The 25,668-nt window shown below is 35.0% G+C and overlaps 3 protein-coding genes across 5 annotated transcripts; 1 reads left to right on the top strand and 2 right to left on the bottom strand.

Annotated features, from left to right (window-relative positions):
• Positions 1-4,866: 4,866 nt before the first annotated feature.
• On the bottom strand, positions 4,867-6,426 carry LOC118032547 (uncharacterized). The gene is made up of 3 exons (XM_035037267.2): positions 6,052-6,426; positions 5,686-5,968; positions 4,867-5,578 (listed from the first exon to the last, which is right to left on the bottom strand). Exons 1-3 carry the CDS (start codon positions 6,148-6,150, stop codon positions 5,172-5,174), a joined length of 789 nt encoding a protein of 262 aa, XP_034893158.1. The 5' UTR covers positions 6,151-6,426; the 3' UTR covers positions 4,867-5,171.
• A 605-nt stretch (positions 6,427-7,031) lies between these two features.
• LOC118032511 (isoamylase 1, chloroplastic) lies at positions 7,032-15,534 on the bottom strand. Of its 3 annotated transcripts, none has more exons than XM_035037222.2 (18): positions 14,875-15,531; positions 13,811-13,993; positions 13,607-13,699; positions 13,193-13,345; positions 12,800-12,891; positions 12,229-12,370; positions 12,036-12,143; positions 11,415-11,500; positions 10,589-10,660; positions 10,357-10,483; positions 10,168-10,254; positions 9,844-9,936; positions 9,142-9,300; positions 8,659-8,742; positions 8,492-8,572; positions 8,316-8,398; positions 8,102-8,219; positions 7,032-7,603 (listed from the first exon to the last, which is right to left on the bottom strand). In XM_035037222.2, exons 1-18 carry the CDS (start codon positions 15,367-15,369, stop codon positions 7,340-7,342), a joined length of 2,520 nt encoding a protein of 839 aa, XP_034893113.1. In that variant the 5' UTR covers positions 15,370-15,531; the 3' UTR covers positions 7,032-7,339. The 3 variants fall into 3 exon arrangements, 2 of the variants coding, with proteins under 2 accessions (XP_034893113.1, XP_034893112.1); XR_004684665.2 differs by having other exon boundaries at positions 7,463-7,603; positions 8,102-8,230; positions 14,875-15,534; XM_035037221.2 differs by having other exon boundaries at positions 8,316-8,572; positions 14,875-15,533.
• A 4,174-nt stretch (positions 15,535-19,708) lies between these two features.
• LOC118032530 (uncharacterized) lies at positions 19,709-24,612 on the top strand. The gene is made up of 4 exons (XM_035037242.2): positions 19,709-19,964; positions 22,841-23,002; positions 23,437-23,501; positions 24,274-24,612. Exons 2-4 carry the CDS (start codon positions 22,858-22,860, stop codon positions 24,346-24,348), a joined length of 285 nt encoding a protein of 94 aa, XP_034893133.1. The 5' UTR covers positions 19,709-19,964; positions 22,841-22,857; the 3' UTR covers positions 24,349-24,612.
• Positions 24,613-25,668: the final 1,056 nt, after the last annotated feature.

Here is a 25,668-nt window from a genome sequence, read left to right as displayed (position 1 = left end):
TCCATAGCTGCCTCAGACTGTTCTTGTGTAGACAGACCCTTTACTTCAGAAAAATCTTCATTCCTCCAGACTATATAATTATGGCTGAATGAGGTTTCAAAACTGCTTCCTTCTTCTCTTTTCACCCTCACGGGTCTTTCCCAATCCTGTCGGATAAGCTCCATTTCTTTGATGAACGGTTGGTGCTTGAATAACCCAATGAAATCAGCTAAACCCGAGGTTCTTGGCGTATATTGCATTCCGCCCAACTGCCTTGTTACGAGGGCGGGTGCATAGCCGATGTAACCGGTTACACCAATCAAAGGAACCCATCTCTTGCTTCCGCAGCTCATTGTGCAAATAGCGTTGTTCATCCACGGCGCTTTCCATTTGAAGTTGCTACTTGGCAATGCTGCATACTTATCCCTCCATGCCTTCTCATCCCAATTCTTCCAAGTCTCATCTATGGTAATCTTTAACGGTCGCAAGTCAAACCACCAAAAGTTGTTGAAAATGTCTCTTGGTGCTTCGATATGACTGATTATCCATAGGTATAACATAGGGACGCAACATCTCATAGCTCCTTTTCCATGTGTTCGACAGTGATTAAGCGATAACATGGTTTCCCCCAAGATGGCTGAGGAAGGATTGATCCGGTCATGCTCATATTCGATGAAAACACTCGCGGCTTCTAAACTGACGACCCCAGTTTCAGAAGGGAACAACACTAGCCCGAAAATGGCAAAGGCCACCAACCTATATCGTTCGTCCCCCAACTTGCCTTCTTCGGCATTTTTCTTCATTCGGGCTTCAATAATCTTCCATTTAAAACCCCCTTCAGCAACTCTACACTGATTGATCTTTCCTAAGCCTAATAAACTGACTACTTCCGAAGCTGTGTCTTCAAATCTGCGTCGGCGGTAGATTCTGCAGCTGTCATTTGGAAAATCCAGGATTCTCTCATATTCTTCCAAGGTGGGTGTCATATCGATGTTTCCGAAGGTAAAGCATCGATAACTGGGATCCCAAAAACTCAGAAGGGCTTTGATCGTCGCTGCTTGTACAGGTAACCTCATTATCTGTGCAATTCTCCCATATCTCCTTTCAAACAAAGTCTCGTCGACATATTCCATGATAGGCAGCAACTTTCCTAAGTCGTTAACCATGTGATTTACCTTGGTAATGCATGGTAAACCACTAGTATCGATTCTTGGGCATTTTCCTTCGGCAATCTGAGCCAACTCAGACTCTTGTCCATATTCTTGGAAAGAGAGGTACTTAGTCATGATTTCAGCTCAAAAACCTGGGTTGATGAATTCAAATTATTAATCGTGATGCAAAATGAAAGTAAGATTCACAACCTAAGGACAAGCTCTAATTATCAAGTGAGAGTGGGTAGTTTTTCTATCTGGTCTTGAAGGGTCTCATATCTGCCCAGTGACGTTCTTCGTAAAGAAGTATGGGGGCGTTGCAAGGAACAGTTAAGACACGTATGCCCACCATTACCAAGCAGGCACTCAGATATGAGTTGGGTGTTTCACGCATTTAAACCCTGACCAATAGTCTTAGGGTAAATCGCTAATTCCCCACTTAACTTAAAGTTTGTGTGTGCTTTTCAAAATTAAAGCAAGTGATGCATGAGACAATTGTATAGAATGCATGAATAATATGAGTAGAATAAAATAAAATAAATACTCAAATAAAAAGGACAGGCATATTAACAATAAACACACAAACACACAAATAAATCAGACAAAACAAAGCTTAGTCTACAAGGTCCCCAGTGGAGTCGCCATTCTGTCGCACGTGTGCGGCGTCGCGGCGAAAAAACTATATGTTTGTTTCCATTTTCTTAATCTACCATGTAAATCTATATATATCTATAGGGATACAAAAAAAATAGTCTTTTATTGGTAAAAAATGGAACGGGAGTCGCCACCTAGTATTTTGGTCACTAGGAACCCTAACTGGTCTCAGAGATCGGGTACGGGGACTGGTTGCGTAAAGGGAAGGTATTAGCACCCCAAATACGCCCTACCTAAGGTAAGCTGCATTGTTTTATTGTCTGATAAAAACTAAGGTATTTTCGTGTTTTCCTAGATGTTGGTCTGTCTATGGTTCAAGAAAAATCCTCCTCGGTAAGAAAGGCTTTATCTTATCGGGTAAAATCCTAACCGTTCTAACGTCCATACCAAAATTTCATTAATAATATTTAGGAATACGTTTTACGTATAAATTCGTAATCCCAAATACTAAAAGAAAACAACAAAAAAAAAAAAGATTTTTGATTTTTTTTGAAATATTGGCCTAGTTCTCATGGCTTAAATAAACTGGTTATTAAAGCCAAAATGCATGCTAATACATATATTGTTTTGAAAATTTTCTTTGTTGTGTGAAAATATGATGTTATAATATTTATATATATATATATTGGAGAGACTAGGCCGTATGCATGAAAACAAAACCCTTTTTTGGAAAATATTTATTTTTTTCGATGTTTTAACAAAAATCGGGTATTTTAATACTGGGTTTGTATTCTTACGGTATAAAAATACAACCCAATATTAATCCACTTTGATAAAAATATGCAGAAAAATCAACAACATTTTTTTTTTAGGGATTTTTTAGAATTTTTTTTGAAAGCAAAAAACATTTTTTATTCTGAAAATCTTTGATATTTTGACAGAAACCGGGTATTTTTTAACACTGGTTTTGTATCTTTACGGTATAAAAATACAAACCAACATTAAACACTTTTGACCAAAACATGCAGGAAAATCAACAATATTTTTAAAGATTTTTCAGAATATTTTTTTTTATTTTTATATATATACACACATATATCATATAATATATAATAACATATAATATAATATGTTAAGTGGGCGGGCCGGCCCAACTAAATGGGCCGGACAGCCCAAAAAAAAACATTGGGCCGACTTCGGCCCACCATAAAACTGGGCCGATCTCGGCCCAACTAAAAAATCACTCCTTGGTCTGGGCCCGACCGGCCCAGATCACAGGGCTGGGCCAGAACCATTCTGGCCCACCCCAAAAAACTTATGGGCCAGAACCCGTCTGGCCCAGAGAAGGAAAAACAACGCTGGGCCAGCATCAACCTGGCCCAGCAAACACGAACGGGGGGAGGGAATTATTTTCCCTCTTCACCTCCTGCATGCAGAAACGATTCTGCATGCAGGAGGAAAAATATATTCTAATTTAAGGAAAACAAAAAATGCAGGGGGAAGAGGCGTACCTGGTGAGGCTACGGTGACGTGACTCCGCGAACGGTGGCTGCGGGTGGTGCTGCGACTGTTCGAACGGCGGAGGGTGCGGTTGCTGCCAACGGTTCGTCGTCGTTCCCCCCGGTTTACTGCTTCGGTTTCGGTTTCCTCAGTTCTCTCCCGGTGTCAGCTTTCCTCAAGCTTCTCAACTTTGGGTTCTTTTGTTTCTGTTTTTTTTTTTAAGTGGTTTCTCTCTCCTTCGGTTTCTCTCTCTCTCTCTTCTTTTGTCTCGGTTTTTTCTTTTCTTTTTTTTTTTCTCTGCTCCTCTCCTCTTTTTTTCGTCCCTGTTTTCTTCGGGTTACCTGCTTTTATAAGGGGAGAAGGAGCCTTGGGGCGAACCAAGGTGGAGGCTGGTCGGCCATGGGGCGCGACTGTCAAGGCGTGCGGGCTTCGGTCCCGGTGTGGTGCGCGGCGGGTGGTCGGCCAATGTCCTCAACGGCGTGTGGGTTTCGGTCCGGTCGGTAGGAGAGGGGGACAAGCACCATTTAAATAAGCTTTCTTTTTTCCTTGTTTTCTGCTGCCTGTTCGGGGGGGAAGGGAAGAAGAAAGGTGAACAGTGCCGTTCAAAACGGCACCGTTCGGTCCTCTTTTTTTTTTTTTTTTTTTTTTTTTTATGTATGAAACGGCGTCGTTTTGGAGAAAACGCGTCGTTTCATTTAAAAAAAAGGCGCCAGAAATATGTTTTTTCAAATCAGTCCTTAATTTGTCCTTTGTTCTATTAAGTCCTCAAATCTAATCCTGATTTCAAGGATAAAATTCAATTGCACCCCCCGCTAATTTCGGCCTCCACCCCTCAAGTCGGCCGCGTTTTCCATTCTAATCCCTGGCCTCTGTTTTGTTCAATTACGCCCTAAATTGATTAATAAACTTCCAATTTCTTCAATTAGGCCCCTGGACCGAATAATTTCAGCCCCTCCATTTACGCGCCTCTTCCAATTTGGTCCCTGGTTTCGGATTTTCTTAATTAAGTCCCTAATTGGCCATTAAACTTCAATATTTATGCAATTAAGCCCCTGATTTGGCCTAATAAATTCCAAAAAAATATATTTTGGCCCCAAAACTTAAATTTCTTCTGATTAAAGCCCACATTGACTTAAAAACCAATTTTTCTTGCAATCAAAACCCCTATAAAATCCATTAAAAATCCAATTAAGTCCATAAACATCCAAATTTGGGCTTTTCTCCTCAAAATTCAAAATTTCTTATCCCTCAGGGCTCTCATCATCCAAGAATATACTGTAAAAATCCGATCTTGGTATTTTTTAACCTCCTTGACCAAATCTTCCAACCGTTTTCCGAGCGCTCCTGCCTCCTGTTATTTTTCTAACCTTTTTTGGCTATTTATATTATTTTTTTGTGGGGACCCAAAAATGGGTTACAACAAAATTCATTTTGAAGTTTGAGCTCTTCTGGTTCAGTCAACCACTCGCAGAATCAAAAGGGGGCGGAACTGTTTAAAGAAGCAATTGGATTTGCTCAGAGTCGATGCTTTGCTCAAAGAGTCAATGCTTTGCTCTGGTTTTAACTTGAAAACAAAACAAGCAAAATGAACAAGACGTGATCAGCCACCATTGAAGAAACATTAACTGGAAGAAATCAAGAATTTCCAAAGCATTCACCATTTTACTATTTCATCTAAACTTTCTTCTTACAATAAGCTTCTCATCTGGAAAAAGAAACCCTCAAGAGTCTTCTCATACGAGGAACTCTCAGTCTCCAAGAACCAAAACAAAAGGGAGGGATCCCAAAAATAGCCAAGAAAACCTGAGTAACCCTTTCAAGTAGTCTCCCCACTCCATCATATATATACATTCTACATTCCCCAATTTCTGACCATACTTCCATTGCATTCCAGATGAAAAACACTTGCAAAAAATGGAGGCAAATGATAAAACAAGCGAGCCTTCTTTACTGGAACCAAGTGATAGGAGTTGGGTTGGCATTTTGAGCAATCTGTGGCATCATGCAATGTTGCTGGGACCACTGAGGGAAGCCATCACTCCCTGCTCTTATTCCACCAAATCCAAATGCCTGGTTCCCTTGTGCTTGCCCTAGCTCTACACTTTCACTATAATTGTTAGTATCATTGTCTTCTTCAATGTCCATTGTTGCCTCTCCCATTTCCTCAAAATCCATCAACTCGATAACACCCTCAGTTTGCGGAGCACTAGCATTATTATCCATCATTGCGAAAGCATGCTGAGCTTGAGAAGGAACCCAAGGCACCACAGCCATGCTATTATCCCTTCTTGCTCCTGCTTCTTCTTCTTCAGGTGGTTTTACTTGACCAGATTGGCTTGACCATAGAAATTGTTCTGCAAGCACACAAAATATCTAATTTTAGCGACAACCCATCAATTTTTAACCATCAAATTCCACTTGCAGACAAAAGCCCATCAAAGAAATTAGCTGAATCGCTTACTTTTGAAGCCCGAAATGATGTTGGAATCTAGAGAAACAGAGAAATCATTAGGAGAATGATGAAGCATGTGCAGGTTATTAACAGGCTTGAATAAAACAATAGCCCTCTCTTCATTATCAGAAATTGATGATGATGATGGCGGCAGGTTGATCAACTCCTCAATTTGCACTCCCTTGTTCTTTTTACTAATAAAACTACCATTCCCTTCTTTTTCTTCTTCAACAAACCCAACTGGCACCGTTGATCCCTCTTCTTCCTCTATTATTGGCGGTAAATCAGCACCCTAACACAAAACAACACAAAACCCATGATTATTCTAGTAAAGAATCTCGAATTCGCAAAACAAAAGGAGAGGATAGTAAGTACCAGTACAAGACGGCGAATCTTACGAGCAGGAGCGGAGAGGGAAAAATCAGAGAAATCATCACTGACTTCATCTACTTCTTTTCTCTTCAACATCTTCATTGAACTGTCCAAACTGTTTGATGTTTTGTTCTGTTCCTTTGTTTCTGCTAGATTTTATTTTACTTTGGGTGGTTATATGGAGGGAGGGAGGAGGAGGGTGAAGATGTTTCTATGGGTTTCTGGAGGGTTCCAGACAGATCAATTGATAATTGAGAAAGAAAGAAAGAAAGAAAGAAAGAGAGAGAGCACCGGTTTTTTGTTTTATTTACGGTTTTGCCACTGCTTCTTGTTCTTCAATTGCTCTCCTCTTTTGTTTCTTTTTACCTCTCGAGGGAGAAATATGGTAGGGCATGCAGAGGAGAGTATAATAGTACAGTTTACTTGATGCATATAAAACAACACAAGCTCTACTCGCTCAGAGGGGAAGACACGTTCGTCAGCGTGGAGTAGATAATAATGACAGGGGAAAATTACATCAGTATCCTATAGTTTAGGATATTTTTCATTTACCCATTATAGTTCAAAAAATTACAATTTAGGCATAAACTCTCATATGAATCCCCCATTGAAACTTTAAGAATCCTACAACCTAATCTTGAGCTCTACTACTTGTACCATGAGGTGTTGAAAATTTATTTTAACTAACATGACATGAATGATAAATTAATTTTAAATAATAATTAGTTTTTTTACTTAAAAAATTCCTAGTTTTTTTAGATTTAATTTTTAATTTATATTTTCATCAAAAATATTTTTTCTACAAAAAAAACCATTTAAATTGAGGCACCCCTAAATCTATCAAGAGTCTTGAAACCCCCTTGACCAGGGAGGATACATATACCCCATAAATTATCAGGGGAACCCCTCGAATCATGTTCATGGTCAAATAAGAACAGCAGCAACCATCAGCAATTTTAGAAACAATAAATAAATTCAAGCGCTAAACAAACAACTTCAAGCATAAATGATTAAACACATACAGGTTGGTGGCAACCTCCAGAATGATTCTCGTCAACATGATCTGCTGTGAAGAAATCACATGCTTATTGCGATGAAAATCACACACAACTTTCATTCTCCCACTTCTAAACCATATCTATACATTATGCTTCCAGCTTCTAGGGGAAACATTTATTGCCCCAACTATATCAGAAATCCTTATAAACTTCTTTTCTTCAACTTTCAAGGGTTCTTTTCCCGCTTCCATACAATATGAATTATACACATTGTTGGTTCCAGGTTTAGACAGTTAAGCATGGTCGTTGGGAGAGAGTACGAGGATGATGGAAGTATAACCAAGCATAGGGTATAGATTGGCCTCAAGGAAGTGAGAATACTGTTTAACTGCGAGGTCTCTTTCTGGGATGTCACTCGAAAGGAAATCAAACGGTGCAGGCTTGCCAGAGTCTACCAGGGGCTCCCATCTGTATCCTGGCCGTTCTGGCAGTGTAATGGTAACTGCCAAATGGCTAGCATTGAAGGCGATGTAGATCTCGCCCTTCACTGAGTCAATCTGGCTCAAAGCATATCAAGAAGTGATAAATCATATAAACCAAGGATGTCCTGAACTGACAATAAAATAAAAGAAAAGAAAAGGGAGCCATTAATGCATAAATTAGTTTGAGAAAGCAAAGTGGCAAGAGGGTCTATGCAGAAGATTGAGATCAACGGCAGAAACAGAAATAAAAAAATCCACTCATTCTGGGACAGAACCAGCTATAATTAATGTGGAAAACCTTGTGAGACTTGGAATTATTTCAGCAAGTTTTCCCTTATTTCATCTTCCTCCTGTGTCCTCAGTAGTGTTTGTTATGCATGAGTCCCATCTTTGGGCTCTAATAAGTTCAACTTAAAATCATGAAGCATGCGTTTGTTGGTTATGCCCGCACTCAAAATGGTCACAAGTTTTGAATGCATAGCCACTCCTAACATTTCCTTTTTCTTGCTTAATCACATGCCCAGAAAGTATAACAACAAGAAGTGACATGCTAGTTGCAGTGAGAAAGCATACCAGTGTAAAGGCCACAAAACGGCTTGTTTCTGACCAATCTGGTGTTCCAGGATCATGACCATGCCATTGCAGCCTCTCTGCTGTTGGGAAGTCATTCAAGCCAAGGGACTCACATTCACTGCAAGTTGACCACTCATAAGATGAATCTGGGGAGAGAAACGAGTGAAAAGAAAGGAAAATGCTTAAGTAGAGTTCACATCAAGGATATACTTACTGGCGGAACTTGGTCACAAGGCGGCAAAATCTAAAGAAGTCTGATGAGGATTCTTCCTTCTTATCCCAGCGGAAGTAGTTAATCTGCATAGTAGTGGACAAATAGTGAACATAATCAACAGTTAGCTTTGATAGGGGATATGAGCATCTGAGCAGTGGTTGGGTGAAGAAAGTTACATAGTTATCATGGCAATACGTGTTGTTGTTTCCCCCTTTTGTGTGACCATATTCATCACCCATGTATATCATTGGAACACCCTGGTCAGATAGAGAAATGTCAATTGCTAAACCATCAGGCTAAAAGATATGTAAATGCAAGAACAAGAGTAGAATTTGAGCCTTACTTGTGAAACCATGAGACACAGGAAGAAATTTCTCATTTGTCGTTTTCGCAATTTCTTCACTGAAATGCTGGCAAATTCACCCTCCTGTGTAATCATTTTGATGAAACAAAAGGAATCCACATAAACCATGCGCTTTAATATTCTAATACAAGTACTAGGAATAACAACAATTGCCATCACAAAACCTGAGAACTGGAGTATGAGTAGCAGAAAGAGTTGTCTTGCAATATTTAACCATTTTGTCATGTTGCTCACTTACTACAGCAAGAAATGAATGCTTAATTCAATGCAAATGAACAAGTGTACAAGTTAGATAAATTATAGTGGTCTCTATGTGCCCTAAACCTCATATACTTGTGCATTCCAGATAAATTACATATGACATGGCCCAAACAAAACCCAAGTACAAGCATAAAGTACTTAGTTTTTATTTTTTATTTTTTCAAGATAAAAAGCATAGAGTTTTTTTGTTAGTGTTAATACCTGTCCACAATTCCAGCTATTGTTATGATTTTCTCCATCATTGTTGTCTTCGCCATTTGCCAAGTTATGCTTCTCGTTATATGTCACTAAATCAGCCAAAGTAAAACCATCATGTGCACATACAAAGTTGATGCTGTTCCATGGTTTCCTTCCTCCTTCCTGATCCATTGACTCATTTAGAAACCACAAATTACAATGTTGGGGAATAGAATTTCAAAATAACATGCTCAAATGGATCATAGAACAGAGCATGCTCCAGGAATTAGAATCTATCTTGTGTTACATCAAGTATCTATGTCAGGCTAGTCCATATTTAGTAGATTTCCCTATGGACAGTCCAGCAACTATATCATTATATACCAGTCAAGTACGGAGAGTGCATTAAATGGTCTGGTAACTAAACCAAGACTATATGAGTGCGGCTACACATTACAAAATTGGTTACACCAAGAGGACACTTGAAATAAAAGGTCAAGAAGTAGTAGTTAATTACAGTTCAGTCATTCTCCTTTCATGTCATATAACAATATTCTCATACCTAATTTCATGATACTGCAAAATTTTCATTTAGAGAGTACAAAAGCAAAAAAGTAATTGCACAAATAAAAAAAAGAAAAGGTTCATAACGGTAAACAAGATTAATGCTATCCAATAAAAGGTTAGCAGAGATGAGAACTGAACAAACAGAGACTAAAGACACACCTGGTATAAATTCGGGCTCCCACAGAGGCATTCAGCAAAAGCCCCAGAAAAACCATCTGTTCCCTTAATGAACTGCCGCACAATGTCTCGATACTAGAAAAAGAAACAGATTGTAAATCAAAACAAGCAATAACTTGGTAGAGATAGAAATGAAAATGCTAAAGTTAAAGTTGCTAAACTTTTTTCCTCTTAATAACAAGGTGAAAGAAATGGAAGGGGTATAATAGACTGCCTATGTATTTTGGTTATACATGCAGCATCGCATTGAGAACCTTGAGTCACCAATTGGAATGATAGAATTGACAATTTTAAATTCACACTTACCTTCCCATTCCATTCTGACCAAATACGCCAATGGGGAAACATCCCAACTTGATACAATCCTCCCGCATCCCATGCTTCAGCTATAAGCTATCCAAGACATTGTGAGAGAATTTAAATTGATGTTGTGAGCTTAACTGATCTTAGCACACTTCCTGGGGAGCATGGAGAAAGAAATAAAAAAACAGGTACCTTAACATCACGGAGTATGGGATCATTACTCATCATGTCAATCAATGGAGGGCTGCTGAGAGGAGTGCCAGTTGTCAGCAAGTCACCTTCTATGGGACTCCCGAATACATTAACTGCATCCCAGAGACTGGTTAAGAGGAAAAAAAAATACTCATCAACATAGAAATTGAAATGTCCAGTCTTCAACACAAGTGAACAAGACTATGGTCTACAGTGAAAAAATAGGTACAACCTACTACTTCTAGTCATAATAGAAGCAAGGTCAAAGCGGAAGCCATCTACATGCATCTCTGTCACCCAATATCTGCAAGACAAAAATGAAATAGTGAGACCTGCTCATACCACAGTAAGAAGAAGAATTGCATTTAAAGAATAACAAACTTGAAAGAAAAACCAATAGTGTAAGCAAAGCAACAATAAAAGGCAACCAATCAAGAATGACAGAAGGAATAACGATAAAGCATACACGTGTTTAACAACTGGCATGCAGTCCTTTCACCCATAGAAACAGGATGAGGGACGAAACAAAAAGGCCCTCAAGATATGCCATTTCATGAAACATTGCCAGCATTTAAATGCATTTATAACATCCACAGCATTATCAACTGAAATAAGTAAAAAAATAACTTTGGAGTTTAGGAAATTCCTTTAATCGATGATCCGAGGCTATTTTAATGGCCTCATAGACCATCAGCCAGCCGAATTTATTCAACAGCGAACCTCATTAAGAGAAAAAAAAAAATTCTTAAGAATGCCTCACCACAAAAACCTCATGCGAAATGAAAACCTTCCACTTACCTTTGTGATGGGTATTTACAAAGCTGAAGGTGCACTTAAGCACAACATTTTCATGGAGCCTAGACACAAAGTGCAACGAACAAGTAAATGTGATCAAAGTAACTCACAGTTTTAAACCATGACCTTTTCTTATGTTGAAACTAAATTCATAAGGTGCAATGAAGAAACATAACAAAGCTGATAAATATCTCCTTCTAGTTTGTCCATTTTGCTTTACAGATTAGCCAGAAATTCAGAATAGAAAGCTCATGTGCTTCTACCTTAAGCAGTCCAATATAAATTGACGCACGATAGGATGGTTGCAATTGAATGTGTTGCCACAACCTGAATAATTATAGAACTCTCCCTGAAATACCATAAAGTAAAACTTAGCTCATGATAAATCACAATAATAATGTGTTAAGATAAAAGATATCACAAATTCTATCTTTTGAAAAGCATCCAAATTCTTATATTCATTTTTCTCATTGGATTTCTTCAAACTATCAAGTTTCGCCATGTTGTGACAGAGACAACATAAAAACTCAAAAGTGGGACATGGTGACAGAACAGGTATCCATAAAGCCAATACAGTATAATAAATTCAAAAATCAAATATGGGCCACAAAGCAATGTTGTGATACCATTTCAGCATATTTTCAATTTATTGTTAGATATTACAAAAAAAAGAATAAAAAGTAATGGCTTCTTATTTAAGTGATGAACTGAAGAAGTATTGATTGCACCATAAATCTTAACAAATATGAATACAGACAAGCTTGGGATATTAGAAACATGTTTTTCTCCCACAAGAGGAAATTAACATATAGCAGCAATATGTTGGTATGTTTTGTAAAATATTTTGGACCAGAATTGAATTGCTACAATATCAAGAACTATACCTTAGGAGCAAGCATGTAATAGATACTGTTATCAACTCCTCTGAAAGACAGAATGGGACCTTTCTCATTTCCTTCCGCTGTGTGATTGAAAACAACGTCCATGAACACCTGCTCGAGTAAAATTAGAAACTAATATTTGATAAACTCACCAAAGACATGCTTTATCATATATCATAATGCAGCAAGTTGTCACCTCAATTCCTCGTTTATGTGCTTCTCTAACAAGAAGCTTGAATTCATTAATTGCATCTTGGCCACAGTTCCTTGTGCCAGCAGTTGAGTATCTTGTCATAGGCGAAAAGTAATTGACGGTAGAATATCCCCAAAAATTAACCCTGTAGAAGAAACTGTTGGTAAGCATCATATGAAATGTAACGCATCATTATGCTGTTCCTCAAACATCTTCAATCATCAATACTGTCATTTTATTTTCCAATAGGTGAAAGAAAAGGAAAGAGAGAAAGATAGCAAAAAAATTACAAACAGGAGAATAAGGTGGACATCTCTAGGGTCGCAATAATTTATCATTTTTAAAAAACTAAAAAATCTTTGACAAGTAAGCATTTAGAGGCTACAGGCAGTCAAAGAAGCATATTGTCAAAGATCTTGATGAACTCCAAATATGAAATTTGCCATACAAGGACTCACTTACGAGCTGTTTAGTTATATAAAATGTAACATAGATCTTCTAGGAAACATTCATGAGCTAATAATCTTCAATAGTATCCCAAAGAAAGTCATTGACAAGAAGGAAATTATCATACTTGTAGTCACCCAAGACAGAATTGTAACTGTAGTACTCAAGCTCATTGAATTCATGGCATGGCATTAACTCTATGCAGTTGACACCAAGGTCCTGAAAAATCAGTAAATGGTTAATAAAAACATGCAGCTATAGATTACTCAAAATTGCACAATCTCCAGTGGTGCAAGTAAAACAAACACAGCTTCAGCAAGACATTACACAGTTAAACATATGTGAAGGATCATACACAAGGTAAAATTCAAAATGCACTAAAAGAAGAATTTTGGGGTCCATTAATTATAATCACAAAAACAACAAAAATGAGGATTTTGTGCAATTATGTACAACATTTTTTCTTAAAACAAATGCAGAGAACTGCTCATGAGATAAAACATACGTGTTTGAAACATACCTTCAAATGATCAAGCTTCTCCACTACACCAAGGTATGTACCAGGGAATTCGGTCCTGCTTGATTCATGCTGTGTAAACCCTCGAACATGCATTTCATATATTATTAGATCTCTTTGTAGATACTTTAATGGTGAATCTCCCTCCCAATCAAACTGAAATCAATGGCCAAATGCTTTAACTAAACTTAGGGCAATAGTCAAATAAACAAGTAAGGAACAGGTATCAAAATATAATTGGAAGCCATTTTCAAATTTAGCAGATTCCCTGCCTGCGAGTGTATAATAATACAATTCCTTGCTAATTTCTTTGTAAACTGACTAGTTATTTAAGGGATACTGCTTGGTAGTCCCTTTTGAGTAAATAAGGCATCAAATATACGCACACATTAAGTAAAAGAATTATGCCTCAAGTACCTTGTTTTCTGCAGTAGGTATCATGCAGGCCATTTGAGGCCATCGGTTATCATCATGCCCCAAAACACCAAACTCCCCTCTGCTAATAACTGACTAGACAAATGAATAGAATATCAGAGCTCACAGCATTTGCTTATACCTGCACTAAAAGCAAAACTTTATGAACAACACCAGATGATGAAAAGGGTAACGGAAGAAACTAACTTTTGCATAAGGGTCCGATACGATCTTAGAAGGATCATAGTAAAGTCCTACTTCAGGAGAAAAGTTCCCATCAAACTTGTACCCATATAGCATATCTTTAAAATCTCCTTTCAAAAGCACATGCCAAACATCTCCAGTCTTGTTGGTCAAAGGATCAAGAAAAATCTGCTCAGTCACTCTATTCTGCATCAGCAAATGGCCATGAAAATAATCATTCTAGGTACCCTCAAATGAGAAGCTTATTAAGCATGAAACGACCAGACAAAACAACTAAGAGAAAAATGACAATCACAATCATTCTTCACCATTATATTATACCCTCCACTATTTATTCACAGCAAAAAACTCTTAAAAACGTTAACCTTAAACCAAGAAAGCAATCGAGGATCAAATGAGCGTTTCCTATTCCATAAAAATGTGAACTTCAAAGTAAACAATAAACCTATAATCAAGAATTGAAATGGGTCTTCAACTCCATCAAAAAGTATGAACTTAAACAAACAACAAAACTACTACTACAATCATTCTTCACCATTATAATATAGCCTCTACTATTCATTTACAGCAAAAACGCATTAAAAACGTGAACTTCAAACCAAGAAAGCAATCGAGGATTAAAAGGGCGTTTCCTATTCCATAAAAATGTGAAATTCAAAGTAAACGATAAACCTATAATCAAGAATCGAAATGGGTTTCAAATCCAACAAAAAGTATGAACTTTAAACAAGCAACAAAACTCTACTCAATCATTATTCACTGTTATAAAATAGCCTCTCCTATTCATTCACAGCAAAAACTCATTAAAAATCGTGAACTTCAAAACCAAAAGGCACTCAAGGATCAAATGGGTGGTTTCCAACTCCATAAAAATGGGAACTATAAAGCATATAATAGAGCTACAATCAAGAATCAATTCAACTTCATAAAAACGTGAACTTTAAACCCAATGATAAAGCTACAATCAAAAACTAAAATGGGTCTTCAACTCTTCTAAAAATATGAACTTTAGACAAACAACATAGCTACTTCCGAAAACCAAAAAAGGGTTTTGAATATCAATCAACCTCAGGCAAATCAGAGAGTGAAATCAAGCAAAGAGTAGCAGAAACTGCGTTGGCAGAAAATATAGCAAAATTGACACCACCATCACGAACTGTTGCACCAAATGGTGCAGGATGGCCTTCAAACACCTGAAATTTTTTCAATTTAGGCCCCTCCTCCTCCACCACTACTACAGCTGTATCCACTCCTTCACTTGCTGCTTTAATGGGAATCAATGCTGTTGAATTACTAAAAATGTTACTGCCAATTGTTTCTAAATTGGAAGTGGTAACTCTTTTTGGAGGATAGAATTTTGGGGTATTTTGGAAATGGGAAATGAATTTGGGGAGTTGTAGTGAGTGTGAAGGAGAGTGAACTAAGTTCATGTTTTGCAGTTTGAGGGGGGATAGAGAGCTGTTGCTGCTAATTACTGGTACATGATCATGAGTGGCAGGAAGTGGTACAATTTGGTGATGGTGAGCGGTGTGTGTTTGTTTGATGGGGACACTGAATGTCATTTATATCTAATCTCAGACATGTGGAGCTCCTACTGTTTATGGCATTTTCAGTTACCTTCGGAAAACTGAATCACATGATTTGGTAAACTATATTTTGTGTCAGCGCTTCGCGGCGATGCCGGAATAATTTTTCGCGCAAGAAACAATGTTCGTGTATCAAAAGCATGATTTGTTTTAAAAAAAAAATCTGCATCTTGTGTTATAATGATACGGATCAAATAAACTAGTTTTATTTTAATTATATAAAAAAATAAAAATAAAATAGTAAATAAATCATATTTATATAAGAAAAAGTGATTAGAAAAACTTGAAGAATTTTTTTTTAAAAAAAAAAGATGAAAAATTATATATCTTAATTCATAGCACTTTAAATATGAAAAAACGAAATGTGGTAAAATAACAAAAAGATCAATTCTAATCAACTCGAGATAGCATGATAAATATGCAACCCCAATAATCAAGGTTGAATCAACTTGTGATATCTAACCAAAACTCGCAGTTCAAATCATGAGATTAAAAAAACCCAATAAAAAAAATAAAGCTTTTAAAAAAAAATCATTCCTTCATATATTTTTTTCCGCGATTATAATAGTGGTTGAGTTCTAGAGTGTGAGGTAGGCAATAGGTTGCTTGCTGCTACAACATGTGTCATATATTTTTTTAAAAAAATCTTGAATTAGACAATGCAAAGATAAAATCCATGAGTGGATGATGTGCCGTCTACTTCGAGAAAAAAAAAATCAAGCATGATCCTAAGCATCCAAATCCAAAGACACCTGACTTTTTTGTTAAGGCTAGATAGTGACTTGACCCATCAACACCTAGCTTTTTTCCGTTGATTTTATTTCAATTTTATTATTTAATATTGAGCTTTCATTGACTTCTTTTTTATTTCATTCTTAAACATTAGTTTGATTCGTCACTCGCTCTTGATGCAAAAATAAAAAACAGACATGAGCTTGAGCTTTTTTAGTTAGGGTTAGGCATGTTGGTTTGGCCCATCACAACCTGACATGTGTTTTTTTTTCTTTGTTTTTTTTATATAATTTTTTTTTTAATTTTATCCTTTAATATTAAATTTTTTATCAATTTTCATATAGAGTTTTTTCAATTTCATCGATCTGGCCTTTATAATTTGTTTTGAATTTGCTTTTTATAATTTGCAACAATCTCAAATAAACATCTTGGAATTTGATGGGTGCTTAATTTTACAAGTTTATAATTTATTATTACATAATTAAGTAAAAAATAGTTAACAATGTTTTTTTATTAAACCTAATAGAGTTCAAGACCTAAATAACAGATTTGGTTGGTTCAGCTGTGAAACTTGGACTGATTTAATATGTTATTATTTTAATATTTTTTTTTGTAAGAAAAACTTGTCATCTTGGACTTTTTTGTGAAGTCAAACCATGTTTTTTTTTTATCTTCCAAGTTATTTTTTGGATCCGTCAAATCGACTAAGTCACGTGGGGTAATTACCAGATGGATTGATTATGTTCATGCATTTCAAAGACTGACATTTTTATTTCTTTTCACGGTTAAGCATAGATATAAAACTTAGTTTGACTTAATAAATCAATTTGGTAATTCATCAATCTAAGAGTTGGTTAGGTTGAATTTTCTTTTAAATCTTCCATTAAGTTTTTCAATTTGACTTCGTAGATCAACATGGTAACTCGTCAATTTAAAACTTGGATAGGTTAAATTTTATTTTAAATCATCTATAAAGCTTACTTAATCAAATTCAAGTGATTCAATGAGTAAATCAAATATCCAAGTGACCAAGCTAAACTAGGGCAAGATACAATCACGATATTAAGTATAAAGCTAAAACATGTAGGGTTTTTATTGTAGTCATTTTCATTGTGCACTCTCTTACAAATTACTATGGATTCAAATAATCAATTTAATATTCAAAATTATTTTTTATACAATTGAGCCCTTTTAAGTTAAAATTTGCACTCAATTGCAAATTTTTTTGGGAAGGTTGGATTGAAAGTGAGAAGACCAAAATGAATATATTGGATAACATAGGTGGTGGTTTTGAATTTTATACAAAAGTTTACTTTAATTCCCCATCTTTTTTGGTTTATAAGTGGTCAGTCCCTTTAGTTTTCATAAATTCAATTTTGGTATCAAAATTCTTTTCCTTAATTTTCAATCATTTTTTGTTAAAGGAGAGGGAAGCTTGTCGGATTTCGGCTTAAAAAGAGAAATGAGTTGTTTATAATTATTTTAACCACTTATAAAATTGTTTGAGTTATATTTGATGAGGAGAGTCTTAAGGTAGTTGTTTTAAGCCTTGATTTTACGTAAAAAAATAATCTAAGTTGAGGAAGAGAAAATTCATTTGATTTAATTTTTGTGGTTTGAGCTGTTTATTGGGGTTATTGGGTTGTTAAATTGGTTTCTACATGTTCTGGGACTGGTTTTTAGCTTTAAATGGGTTGAAAATGAGTTTGATGAGTTAAAAACTCGTAGCCCTAATTTTTCAACCACCATGGTAGTGGCTGAAATCTGGGTTGAGAGATGACGTGTCATCTTTGATTTTTAAAAAAGGAAATGATAGGGGTGGATGAACTTTAAATGAGAAAAAAAAAATCAAGCCCAATGGCCTACGCATTTGGGCTATTCATTTTAGAGGCCTAGTGCGTTGGGCCATATAAAAGCATTGTTGGGCTTTTTGTTTATTTTTTTTTTAGATATAGAAAAAAAATATTTTACCTGGTTAGTTCCATTACTTGGACGACAAGTTTCACAAGTTAAGCTACGACATCTAGTCTTTTGTTTTTGTTTTTTTGTTCAATGCACTTTTTAGTACCTTAGTTTTTTAAAAAAAAAAAAAAAAATGCAATTTCACCCTTTCATTATTGATGATCTATTTTTTTAATTAACTTAAAATTTTAAAAAAAAATTAGTGTTTCACCCTTTGTTATTAACAATTTGCTTTTGCTATCTCAGTCCCATGTGTTGTCATGTTTTTTTTTTTTTTTTAGAAAATACTTCATTAAAATATATTACATTCATTTTATTTTCATGTAAATATATTAAATAAAAAATAATTTATGGAATAAAAAAATTTATTGAATCTGATGTTGTGCATGACTTGCATCGAAAGTTTGGTTGGTTAACTCAAATTCACTTGTGTTTTTTTTTTTCAATTTTATCATTCAATATTAAATTAATTCGAGATTTAGGTTCTTAGTTTGTTTTTTTTTTTTCAAGATTATACTTGCAACTTTCGCATGTTAACCTAGAATGATCTAAATTGATCCAATGTATTACATTCTCAATACTAGATACAAATATCATTTAATACGCAGTTGATTTTAAATTTAAGGATAAAATATTTTCATTCCTTTAAAATAAACGTTACCAATACCTTTTTTTTTTTGTCATCTTTCTTGCGTAGTGTGGGCCAATGGGCTAGCCTATGTGTCATTTTGATGTCAATGAGTTTCATTTCATAAAGATAGTTTGACCTAGGTGTTTTTTTCCCTTCTCCTTACTTGAGAAAGTAGATCTAACCACATGAATTATTTTAGCTTCGGATTGATTTTGGTTTTTTGAGATTTTTTTTTTAGTTTTTGATGGCCATGGATAGGTTTATCAAGATGTTTATGATGTTTTCTACGTGTTTTGGGTTAAGACTGGGTTTTCAATTGAAAAAAATCAAACCCCTAATTTTTCTAGCAACAATAAAAAGCAAATGACATATTATCTATTTTTTTTAAAGAAAAAAAATGATACCTCTCCTTTAAAAAATTTAGAAAAAAAAAAAAAGATATGCTCAAGTGCATTTGTTAGACTGCAATGCAACATTCATGAGTTTTTTTAAACTCAGGCTCACACAATTAGACTTTTTTTTTTTTTTTTTCACTATTTCATATCTAGTTTTAAAAAAAAATGATAAAACAAATCATTAAACCCAACCATTACTTGTGTAGTGGTTTGACATATTGATTTATGAAATTTGATTTATTATTATTTTTTTGTTTTTGTTTAATGATTTTTTTGTGCCTCAATATTTTTTTAAAAAAATATAATTTTCACCTTTAGTGATAATATTGAGTTAATTTAAGATTGAGTTTTTTTAAAAAAATTCAAAATTATCCTCACAAGCTTTCAAGTCAACTCAAATTAACCAAAATGAATTAAATAGTTTTAAATTTGATCAAAAATATTATTCATTTCATATTTAAATGTTTTTATTAGAAGACACTTTAAACATTTTTTTTTCTCAATTGTTTTTTATTATAACCGGCGTCGTATCGCGTTACAAAGGGCTATTTCTTTTCAAATGTTGTTAAACTCGTTTCATGTTTAAATTAAAACTTCAAACTTTTAAAACGACGCCCTTTTAAATGAAAAATATGAATCCCTAGCTTCCCCTCACTGGCAGCCACCACGCACAATGAGATGAATCCCTAGTCCCCTTCAGTTCTTCACTAGTCTAAAACACTTTGCCAATCTGCTTCCAGCTGCTACTATCGAGTACTGACCTTCCATCTTCGACATTTTAACCACGGCCACCACTGAAGGCAACAACTGATCTAGCCACCATTGTTGACTGGAACGCACTCTCTTTCCAGGTAATTCATATTCTTCTTCTTCTCTTTTTATATAATAGTTATATAATCATACTAAGATTTGGTTAGGGGGCTGAATGTTAATGGGCTTTGTTTAATTTAAACCCCCCTATATATAAATAAATAAATAAGATGGAAAAACAAGTAATTAAAAAGCTAGAAGAGAAAACTAGTAAGACTGTGCGGTGGCCTTGTGTCCCTCTCTGTTCAATGTGCTTAATGCTGGTGTTGAAAGGAAAACTAGTTTGAGTATAGCACTACTCTTAACTTAGTGAGCAGTATAGATTTTTCTGATGATAAATTATCAGGAGAGATTCCTAAGGAAAAAACAAGCCTTGGAGGATTGCAATTTCTAAATCTATCAAAAAATCTTTTCATTGGAAGAATTCCTCAACATGTAGGTGCTATGCAGTCATTGCAATCTCCACAGTATGTACAAAATAACAACTGGAACCTAAAAATAAACTAATAATCGAAATTTGACTGTCATAGAAAGATTTTACTACATTGATAGATTAGCACATAAATGACTTAATAATTCACTGGAAAAGAAAAATTCCATGACACACACACACACCTGGTATGTAATTTTATATCACCAATTCCAAAGATACATTTTTATTTTGAAACATATGATATACCTTTTTAGTCTTTGCAATAACATAATAGGAGTAATAAAAAAATAATAAAACTTTTAGCAGTATAGTCCACATAAGTTACCAAATTAAGTATTGTTTCCTTTCTGTCTGTTAATCTTTCTGAAGAAATGTGCTGCATTGCATATAACAAGAAAAAAGTGGGAGGGGGGCCTTTTTTTATTCAGTCATCGTGGCTTAGTTAATGGTCCTTAATATGTTTCAAACAATTAGTTGCAGCCAATCAATTACCCTATAGCTATGTTTATGGTAATCAGATCTTAATTTTTTTGAGTTTTTTTTTTCTTTCAAATTAGCATAGTCAACAAACTTATTTGGGTAAATAGCACAAAAGGAGAAAAAATTGGGCAATAGCACATCTCTTTTGTTGCCCTGGTCTCACTGGTGCAACTAAAAATAAAAATTTCCGTAACTGTGCCAGTACAACTGCCACAATAAATATTTTGTTGCGGTAGTCGTACTAGCTCAACAAATATTTTTTATTTGTTGTGTTAGTGGAACTCTCGCAACAAAATATTTTTATTAGTTGCAGTGGTAGGACTGGCGCAACCTTTGAAACCGATTTATTTTTGACAGATCGGTCTATTCCCCTCATTTCTCTCCTCCACCTCCTTCCTCACCTAAACAACCCCTTCCCCTCTCTCTCCACCTTGAGCTTCCTTCACCCCGTTGCCTCCTTCCACCAAAAAAATGTGCCCTTGTATCATAAGTGGGGAAAACAAAATGGTTAAAACAAGAATTTGTGTATTGAGCAGATGCTATAGATCAAAGATTGACATGAGGTTGAAGATGCAACTGTCATGCAAGGCTGGACTAAAGCCTATCTCTAACAATTAAGGCACAATTTTCCAGGATAAATAGTTTTCATTCAAAAAATACAATTACATTACTGGTTTTGTTTGTCCCCACTATGAATCACTAATCATTAAAAATGTTAAAAGCACATTGTATTTTATCCTCTTTTTTTTGTTTTTGTACTTGTTCTTTGGGGCATAGAATTCATAGAGGGATAATATTCCTGTCAACATTGTTGCTCTGATTTGGAAACGCTGAAAGAAGGAAAGGTGAAACTTTGTGCGATGGTTGATGCTGACCCCAGAGGTGTTGACATTTAGCAAAATTCTTTATCTAAGGCGTTGTTTGGGTGTGGCATTTTCTAATCACAATTTCACGAATACATCTCTACTCACAATTTTGTGAACATGCTATCATGCCTAAGTCCTAAGGTGAGAAATCTACCATTATGCTAATGAGTCATGATACGGTTGATTAAGTACTTGGAGACCAAGTTTATCTTTATAATTTTTTGATGCAAAAGCTTGTTGTTGTGAATCATTATGAATTAATTTAGCTACTTGGTCCTATGAGGTTCATTTGTGTTGTTTTTGCTCTCTAATTGGTCTACTTTAACAATTATTTGGGTAACTCCATGCTAACTAAGATTTACAATCAAGATTTCAAGAGACAACTTTTGTATGGAAATTTTTGCATTTTTAAGTTTTTTAAGCACAAATCAAACAAAAACCTTAGATGTTTTTCACTATCTATGTATTTATTTATTTTGATGGGATCCACTATTGATTTATAAAATGACAGTACTATCTGTTTGTAAGCTCTATAGTGCATTTCAATTTATTTGATTAGTTTGATCCTTTTAAAAGTAATGGATAATTGCCAAATCATAGTAAATGCATGTCCCATCCATCAATTAGGATTTGTAAATGTAATGAAATATCAAAGAAGGAACAAGTTCCCAATTAAATTATAAAATACTTTATAATTTATGTCTATTAATTTTATTGTGATAAAGGACACTTCAGCAATTAAAATTTGAGGTTTACTTATAAGTTCTTGTTCAAATTCTAAAGAAGCTAAAGATGGTTGTTCCAAATTTTCAATCCAGACCAGACCATGTGGATGCCTTGACTTTAGCAAGGGAAACTCAAAGACAAAAATCTCACAGCCCGTTTCTGATAGTCATAGCTCATTAGCCCATTCTGCTTGCTTGGGTGGAAGTCCAGTCCCTCTCAAGCATTTTGTAACAAGAAGCTGCAAAGAAAGGAACCCCTAAACTAAACCCTCTGGGAATTGATTTCACTTATCTACCAGAACTATACCTCTCTACAACCCAATAAGTCACCCACTCTCTTTATAATTCGATCGCAGCTTTTCATTTTCTTTGAAATTTATTTGTTTTGTGCTCTTTCTGTGCTTGATTGACAGTTTGTTTGTTGGAAAAAATGCCGTTGGGATTGATAACCGGGATAGGGAGGGCAATGAGGAGGAAGCGAACGTCATCGTTGGACATTCTCTCGTCAAAACGTGCTCCCCGGACTTACTACAAGGGAAAGAATTGCAAGCCCACTGGTTTTCACACTCGTAAAGGTCCTATTTCACTTTGTACTTTTATTTAATTATGAGTTTTTAGTGAACTCACCAAGTATTTGATAAAATGCTTCTTTCTGTATTTGGAAACTATAATCCCAATTCTGTAGTGTTTATTTTATTTTATTATTATTATGCTGAATCATAGGCTTTAAGTGGTAATGTGTGAGCTAAAATGCTCCAACCTTGCTGCTCGCATCTCAACTTTGTTTTCTATAAGGAATTGTATATCATTCAGATTGTTATTTCTGTTCTTTGAGTTATTGATCAAATGATGCTTAACACATTCAAAATGGTTAAATGAGAATATTAGATATGTATACTTAGCTATATGATTTGACTGTTTTATTTGAACTGCCTTGATTTTTTAAAATGTTGTCGATGTATGAATTATGAATCTATGATTTATCGTTTCCTAAAATAACTTGTTGCAGGTGGGTATGTTGTTGTACCGGAGAAACTGCCCAACTATGTGGTCCCTGATTTGACTGACTTCAAGGTAATCTTATTTCACCATTGTCATTTGTCTGAAGTTGCATTTTTTTTTGGGATGATGCACTTGCATCAAGTATCAAAATAGCATTGCTAATAAGGTGGCAATATCTGGTGTTCTGAGAGTATGTTACTCTCTTTAAATTTCTCAGGTCATAATTTGGTTAGGATGTAAGTTTTGCAAATACTTGCATGGAAGTATAAGATGGTAATCCTTTACTACCATATGAAGTTAAAACTGTAGGTTTCCTACCAATCCCTTATGTTTGTTGGGATAGTCGTTGTCATGTCAATTCTTATTGTTGGTTTCGATATGAAATGTCATTTTTTTCCATGATATCTTAGTAGGTATTGGTGTGCTTTTGAATTCGCTAGGATGTATTCTTGTGACCATGGTTCTCGATTGGGGAAGTTGTTTCATAACAATGAAAAAATGAAAGTGGAAACTTTGATGATCAACTTTTTAGTTGACAGTCAAATTACAATTCCATCATTTGTATGATATCTTGGTAGTTTCAAGGTTCTGCTCTCCATAGGAAACGAAAGATGAGAGACGGAGCATTGTATGATACGTTGCCTTTCCCAATCTTTGTTAAAAAACTAGCAGAAGGGTCTGTATTCATTCTGCTAGTTCTGTGGTCAGCATTTATAATAGGAAAAATAGGGCCATATTTCACATATAATGTAAATATAAAAACATATATTCCCCTTGATAAGATTTTTTTTTTAGATAAGTTCTGCATGTATCACTGACTGGGATTTGTCTTTTTTATTTTCAGCTCAAACCATACGTGTCTCAATGTCCAACAGAGGTTAAGACAACTGAAGCATCTGAACTTGCTAAGCAGAGCTAGAGTGAATATTTGATCTTTTACAATGTTGTCTAGCTGCCCATTTGCTGTTCTCAACTCAAACTGGAAGTAATGTTGTGGTGGCATTGTGAAGAGTACTTGAAAAAGGTTTTTTTTCTCATTCCTGTTGAACTAATGAAAGTTCTTAGTTGCTTTTTCAAGTCTATTGCTGGAAAATCTTTGATGGTACAAGTAATGTCCATTGTCTGAACCTGTAAAGATCCAGTGTCGTGATTTTGATATTATAATGAGCAGGCAATTATGAAACGTCTAGCCCTTCAGCAAGACAGAAACAGTATTCAAAAGTTTGGAAAGTAATTTTTTTCCCTGCCGACCCTTTTGGACATTCGTTACTTCATCAACAATCTGTAATGTAATAACCACACAATATAAAAGTTTGGTCCTTTATAGCTAGGAGACATAATTGTTATAGCATCTATGACATGTTAATAATAAACAGATTTAACAATATTAAATGGCATACATGCATCAAACATCTATTTCATTATAACAAGATCACATCGTTTAACTATTAATTTGTTTTGCCAGCCACTTTTAAAAGACTTTCGAGCACTATAAGTTTTCTAGACATGAAATATGCCACCACTGTTATGGTCTTGGAGTTGTTTCAAGGTGATTGATTATGCTTTTAGTTTTCTAAATGGATAGTCTTTTATATTTATTTTATTGCACGTTGTTAGATTCAAATTTTAAAATATCTTCATAAATCAAACTAATTTAATATTAGGTATATAGATTAGAACTTAAATCTGAAATTGGAAGTCTTTTTTTTTTCCCCACCAAACCAATTATTTTAAAGGCTTGGCTATGCTGATTTCAATCCAGGCTTTGGGAGTAAATACTTTAATATTGTCTGCTGAATTGATGATCACAATGAATCTTATGAGCCATTTTGTTGGGCCGGTATTTGAATCTATTTGAGAACAAGAACTTTATACTAATTTGTATTTTAATTTTTTGAGCAAAATCAGAGTCTTCTAGAAAGTTAACGTGCTCTTGTTTGTTTCTTACTATCCGTCCTCTCCTCCACTGTATACTCGAAGCAAATTCTAATTCATTTGTGTCAAGTTCTGGCACAGATGAATCTGTAAGGGTTGCGAGCGTAACTCTTTAATTTTGTTTTTTAATATTTTGAAAGGTTGCGTTATTTTTAGTTGTACAATTTAAGTATATTACTAGAAATAATGTAATTTGTTACATATTTATTAGTTGTGTTATTTTTAGTGGCACAACTATTCAAAATGTGCTCTTTTTTTTTTTTTTTAATTAAACTAGTTTTAAGACTTTTTTTTTTCAGCATGA

Source organism: Populus alba, chromosome 6 (assembly GCF_005239225.2).
Source record: "Populus alba chromosome 6, ASM523922v2, whole genome shotgun sequence".
Lineage (NCBI taxonomy): Eukaryota > Viridiplantae > Streptophyta > Magnoliopsida > Malpighiales > Salicaceae > Populus > Populus alba.
Note: the sequence above shows the minus strand (reverse complement) of the source record. Positions and strands in the feature narration are given on the sequence as shown.

Bases quoted from the DNA above. Each gene is read 5' to 3' on its own strand.
- LOC118032547 (XM_035037267.2), bottom strand. From the start codon at position 6,150: ATGAAGATGTTGAAGAGAAAAGAAGTAGATGAAGTCAGTGATGATTTC. The intron at 5,969-6,051 runs GTACTTACTATC...GTTTTGTGTTAG, and splicing joins AGATTCGCCGTCTTGTACTG to GGTGCTGATTTACCGCCAAT. The intron at 5,579-5,685 runs GTAAGCGATTCA...GTGTGCTTGCAG, and splicing joins CATCATTTCGGGCTTCAAAA to AACAATTTCTATGGTCAAGC.
- LOC118032511 (XM_035037221.2), bottom strand. From the start codon at position 15,369: ATGACATTCAGTGTCCCCATCAAACAAACACACACCGCTCACCATCAC. The intron at 12,892-13,192 runs GTATGTTTCAAA...CTGATTTTTCAG, and splicing joins AGAAGCTTGATCATTTGAAG to GACCTTGGTGTCAACTGCAT. The intron at 10,484-10,588 runs GTTGTACCTATT...CCTCTTAACCAG, and splicing joins ATTATGACTAGAAGTAGTAG to TCTCTGGGATGCAGTTAATG.
- LOC118032530 (XM_035037242.2), top strand. From the start codon at position 22,858: ATGCCGTTGGGATTGATAACCGGGATAGGGAGGGCAATGAGGAGGAAG. The intron at 23,003-23,436 runs GTCCTATTTCAC...AACTTGTTGCAG, and splicing joins TGGTTTTCACACTCGTAAAG to GTGGGTATGTTGTTGTACCG. The intron at 23,502-24,273 runs GTAATCTTATTT...TTTTATTTTCAG, and splicing joins CTGATTTGACTGACTTCAAG to CTCAAACCATACGTGTCTCA.